General features: G+C 27.9%; 1 protein-coding gene across 1 annotated transcript in view; it reads left to right on the top strand.

Annotated features, from left to right (window-relative positions):
* The first annotated feature begins 231 nt into the window (after positions 1–231).
* Positions 232–6,000, top strand: part of LOC135925609 (probable N-acetylgalactosaminyltransferase 9) — a 56,132-nt gene continuing 50,363 nt past the window's right edge. The window contains exons 1-5 of the mRNA XM_065461008.1: positions 232–285; positions 521–578; positions 2,437–2,570; positions 3,077–3,426; positions 3,562–3,728. Of these exons, the coding sequence (XP_065317080.1) occupies positions 232–285; positions 521–578; positions 2,437–2,570; positions 3,077–3,426; positions 3,562–3,728 (763 nt within the window). The remainder of the gene's footprint in view (positions 286–520; positions 579–2,436; positions 2,571–3,076; positions 3,427–3,561; positions 3,729–6,000) is intronic.

The following is a 6,000-nucleotide window of genomic DNA, read 5'->3' as shown; positions in this document are numbered from 1 at the left end:
GAGCGCTATTTTTTTTGGTAGCTATAGCTAATAGCGGCTACTTTTTTAAAATTATTTAATTTTTTAGTGCGCTACTTTTAAAAAATATAATGAATGTAAATATAAGCACGAAAATTTAAATATAATATCATAATTAAATTATAATTTTTTTATGATTTATTATTTAATTTTGAAATTGAAATATATTTTCAATTTGTATTATAAACCTAAATCACCTGTTGATAATTTAAAATGGCATCGCATATGGATATCCAAATCGTTGAAAGTGATTCAGAGTCAGACAATGTTATTAATGATGGAAGATACCAGGGAAAAAAATAATATTCATAGCAATACTTTCCCATTCCCTAGATTTCAAAAATTTTTCAAGATAAATATTAAAACAAAAACTGGCTTCAAATTTATATGTTTAAAATGTAAAAAAAATATTTCCTCAAATCAATCCAGTAGCTATAACCTCAAGAAACACCTAAAGGTAAATTATCATTTTTACATAAAATAATAATATTTATTTTAAAAGATTGTTCATGCTAATAGTTTTAAGGAAATTGAACAACATTTAAATAACTTTGGCATAGGTGAATCTATATCCAAAAAGACTAATTCCATTCAAACAAATTAATTAATAATACAAATGCCAATATTTCTCAGAAATTTATTGTGGATTTTATAAATGATACAGTTCAGCCAATGTCCTTGGTTGATAATCCATCATTTACTATGATGATTAAAACTTTATCACCTGATACAACTATTTTATGTCGCCAGACACTTGTGAATAAAATAGCAAATAAGTTTAAAGTGATGAAAGATGCTTTAATAGTAGAATTATCAGAGATATCTCATATATGTACCGGCTTATAGTTGGGCACAACAATGTATATAAGATTAAATAATCTCTTGCCCTCAAGTGCTAGTGTCGAGAGATTATTTAGTAAGGCAAAACTGATACTTTCTGATCGTCGCTCTAGACTTGGGGATGATAATATTGAAATGATTTTATTATTAAAATTCAACAAATTATCATAAATATTTAAAATTTATTACATAAATTTTTTTATAATCAAAATTAACTATATTTTAATATTTATAAATGTTGATTTTTAGATATTATTTAGATATTATTTAGATTTACTATACAATTACATTATATGCAAAATAAAAATAAAATTGTTTCTAAATTTTTTTTATAAAAAGTAGCCTAAAAGTAGCTAAAACTACTTTTTTAAAATAGTAGCTAATAGCGAGCTACTTTTTTTTACAAATAGCGATAGCGGTAGCGCGCCAATTTTTTTGACAAATAGCGATAGCGGTAGCGCGCTACTTTTAAAAGTAGCTAATAACAACTCTGATTTTTACTCACTAATTCATCAATCAGTTTATCCAGTCAATAACATAAACAAGTTATAAGCCAAAAAAAACAATCTATAACGGCACCTCTTGGCTGAGTCTTAAATATATGATTTTAAATTGCTATTCAAAAATTAATTACGCCTAAAAACATTAAGGTTTATTTTTCCCCAATTCATAATATTTTGATTATTTGTTCTTTTGTTTTGTTTAATAGATATAGAAGTAAAATTGTTGTAATCTCATTATATTTTGAGGAAAATCTGAAACTGAAGCCAATATGTATTACTTTTTTAGCATATGAGAAAATTCTGAAACTGAAGCCAATATGTATTACTTTTTTAGCACACATTTTAGTTTAGTCCTTCAATCCATTTTATGATCAGTGTGAATAAAAAGTCATTAGCAAAATAAGAAAAGCTCTAAAATTGGCATCAAGATATAATATAGAACGAAAAATATAGAAGCACATACAATTATAATAAAGTATCGAACAAACGAAATATAAATACACTTTAAGCATCTTTGAAAATGTGATACCAAAATAAGATGAATTTATATGAAAATATAAACAACTACCCCCTCCCCCCTCTGGCTACTGCTACTGATATTTTTCTATCTGTATATCATATATATATTCTTTTTTCTTTCCAATAATTCATTTAAATATTAAATTTTAATGGGCTCAAAAAACGAATTAAAACACCATGTTATTAACTATGAAGATTCCCTCTTAATAATATAGCCAGTTATGTGGGAGATCTTCGGTAAACTCATTTTGAGGAAAATAGGAAAAAACAATAATGTAAGTTTATATATTTTGTGAACCTAGCTTAAAATTGACCAAGAAACATCATATTTTTTATTTAAATAAAGAATAATTTTATTTTGAGTAGAGATTTTTTTATATAAGATAGTTATTCGATAATTTACCTTTATTATTTTTTATTTTTTGATTAATTGCAACATTTAAAAAAGTTAGTTTTGATTTTGAGGGTATAAATCATATATTGTGTTATAATAATTATATATATGATCCTATATAAAAAAAATTTATAGCCGCATGATTAAAAAATTAACAATTAGAGTTGAATAGTCCAGAAGAAAGCCCCAATGCCCACATGAAGCTCAAACTTATAAGAACTCCGGTCTTCCCTATGGTTAAAAAGCTTCTTACATTTTTACTCAGAACTGCCATTTTAGCCAAGGCGCAGGGTAAAGTAATAAATTTTATTTTTTAACAAAAACTGAACAAACGTACAAATTATTTTTATGAATCTCATTAATTTCCTGTTAGAAAGTGTATGAGGAGGAAATGAAAAATAATTTAAATGAGGTTATTAAGTCATAAAAATTAATTTAAAGATTATTAAATAAAATGTAGTTTTCTTTTCATTACCTTCGATTTAAATTAGTAACATAAAATATTGAAATTGAAACCAAATTATCATTTTTTAATTACTTTAGAGAACTAAAAAAAACATCCCACAATATCTTAGTGTATTTAATTTATAATTTAAATCAAAAATTTTATTTTATTTCACCATATATTACATATATATGATATATTATTTGTCAAAGCAAAATATAAAGTTCCGTTATAGAGAATTTTAGAAAGCCCTTGAAATTTAAATTCTCTCTCCTGAAACACAGGACAGCATTATTCAAAATATGATGATATCGGTATTTGAAAAAATATTTTCGTGAATATTTTTATTTTTTTAAGGGAAAAATGATACTGACTCGAAAATTCCGTTACCCATATCGCTCTACGGTTAGCCGGATGGTTAAATATTTCGCAGTTTTTTGCTTAGCCTTAACCATTTACAATGTTGTGGACATTAGATGGACTTCAAAAAGAAGGAACAGAAACTGGATTGAAAGCAAATCCTATTATCCTTACATAAAAAATGCCGGTAAAGTAAGCGCTCTAGGCGCGATGGGTAAGGCTGCTATGCTCACTGACTTAGATGAAATTCGTTTAGCTAAAAAGATTAAAAAGAAGGAATCCTTCAACGTTTTACTAAGCAATCAGATAGCTTTGAACAGGAGTATTCCAGATAATCGACCGAAAGAGTAAAAATAAATAAAATCGATGATTATTTTTAATAATATTTATAACTTTCTAAAGAATAAAATGTCCGAGGCAACTTTAGATTTTTTTTAAAAATGTTTTCACAACCTTTAAACAATTTTTAAAAAATAATTTAGATGTCATCTTATAGCGTATGACCTTGATCTACCTTCTGCCAGCGTAATATTAATTTTTAATAACGAAGCTTTAACGGCTATTCTTCGAATGATGTGGAGCATAAAGAACAGATCACCTTCAAAATATCTTCATGAAATTATTTTATTCGATGATTTCAGTGACAAAGGTTTTTTATATTAAAAAAAAAATTCAAGATTTATTAAAAGCACTGAACAAAGGAATAAATGGGTAAAACTTAGTGGATTTTGGCAAAAATTAAATGAGCTTTTAAACCTTGGATAAACCGTTTTGTAGTTGGTTTGAGTTAAGTGATTTAATAGCACTGTTGTAGTTATTATTTATCATTTGTTAAAAGGTTAGTATGGTGTAAAATTCTTCTCTAGGCTTGCCATTTTAATACTATTGCTTTTCAAGCCTTTGCTGTCTGTTTCAAGGACTCTAATAATAGATTCAAGATGTTTATGACCCAAAATTATACCGGCTCGATTTTCGTGAAATCAACTTTAAAAAAAATATAACTGTTTATTCTCAACAATAAAACATTAGTACAATGATATCTCTCAGTGGCGTAGCTACGGGGGTGGTGGTTTTCGGGTATGGACCCCTCCCAGAGCAAAAATTTTTTTTAGATTATACGTTCAAAAGACTTAAAAGTGATTTTAATGAATTATATTTTTCTGGTTTTGATGTTTGTGGAAGGACATTATATTACTATTGAAATTATTCTGGATAGTATTATTATAAAGTCATTGAGAATAATCTACTAAATTATAATAACATATTATTGATGCATTTAAAAAATATATTTATTATCTATTATCGAAGATATGGTTATGATTTGTAAGATAAACCCTGCCTAAGGCCGGGCAAAAGGGCGAGGGCCCGTTAAAGGGGGTCTGGGGGCGAAGCCCCCAGCTTTTATATGTATGGACCCCCTCTAAGGAAAATTCCTAGCTACGCCACTGATATCTCTTGTAAACAAAGTTCATATCAGTGGAAATTTTTTATTTGGTTTTTGGCAGGGCTTATAATTATTTTTAACCAGCAGTACCCGTAAAATATATTTTGTACGAGTTGCCTGCTGTCCAGGCTCATAATAAAATTTTATGAAGGAAAACGACATACATTTGCCTAATTAACTACTTTAAAAATATTCAAAAATTCGGCCCGTCCCATAAAATTATTTTTCACAATTGTCGGGTCCAGCTCAAAAATCTAATTGGCTCATGGGTTTGGGCTTTTTGCCCATCCAGGCTGCTCCAAACTCTAGCTCAAATCAAATATTTCGTCTCATTGATTTGTTTGAATTGGGAAGCTAAACTTTCACCTCAAGTGTAAGTGTATTGAATTGTTTAACTATCATTTTATTTTTAGTCTAGTCATTAGCGCCTAAATAAGCGTGATGTAGATTTCTATGGCCACTATTATTAGACAAAGGTAATGGCAATCTACGTTAGGTCTATAGAGGCGGCGTTCTCAACCTTTTCGTGCGAGTTCCGAATCTTAGATATGCCAATACTGAATTATATATTGTATCTTTATATATGTCGTAATTTTTAAAGAAATAAAACTATCTGGGATAATTAGAATAACTTTTGATCATTACGCTAAGTGAGAGGAACTAGATCTTAGAAGTAAGGTTTGGGGGGAGGGATTAGGGTTAGGATACAAAATTTTATCAGAAAAATCAAAATGGGTTTTGAATGAAAGCTTATCGAAATATCTTTTAAATTTAATGTTAATCATCACTCTAATTGGGAGCGTTTATGTCTATGTCCATTGTTTTTAAAAATTTTTATTCAAAAAAAATAAATAGATTTGCGTTTCAAATGAAAAATAATCTATAATATTGATTACAATACTAATCATTGTTTTAAGTCATGGATATAGATTTTTGATTAGTCAGGATTTTTTTTAAAGTTTTTACAACAAAAAACTTTGGCGAATCAAATGAAAATCAATTAAAGGGTATCCCATTTAAAGGAAAAAGCAAAAAAGGAAAAGGTATGACGAAAGAGAAAAAGTACCAAAGACAGGGAAAGTCAAAAAAGAAAAAGTCCCACAAGAAAAGGAAAGATTCATTCAAAAAAAATTCACATTCCAAAAAGGGATATCGTTTTTGTTGCAAAATCGCTCCATTTGGGCCGATTTCTATAAACAACGAATTTAGTATTTCAACCTGAAAAGTATTATGCAAGCCTGAATATTTTGCTCATAGATGGCACAAAGGTTTGGAAATCTATTAGCTAAATCTCGATGATTAGGCAATATTTTTCTGGCTAAAATATTGAGTTCATCGTTTTTAAAAATCGGTTCAAATGAAGCGATTTATCATCACTAATCGTTATTTATAATATTCTTTTAAAAAATAATATATTTCGAAGACCTGCAGAAGTAACATTTGAATGGCCCAGCCTGGATTTTTATCAAATTTTCGG

The sequence above is a fragment of the Gordionus sp. m RMFG-2023 genome, chromosome 1 (assembly GCF_954871325.1).
Source record: "Gordionus sp. m RMFG-2023 chromosome 1, tfGorSpeb1-WG-v2, whole genome shotgun sequence".
NCBI lineage: Eukaryota > Metazoa > Nematomorpha > Gordioida > Chordodea > Parachordodidae > Gordionus > Gordionus sp. m RMFG-2023.
Note: the sequence above shows the minus strand (reverse complement) of the source record. Positions and strands in the feature narration are given on the sequence as shown.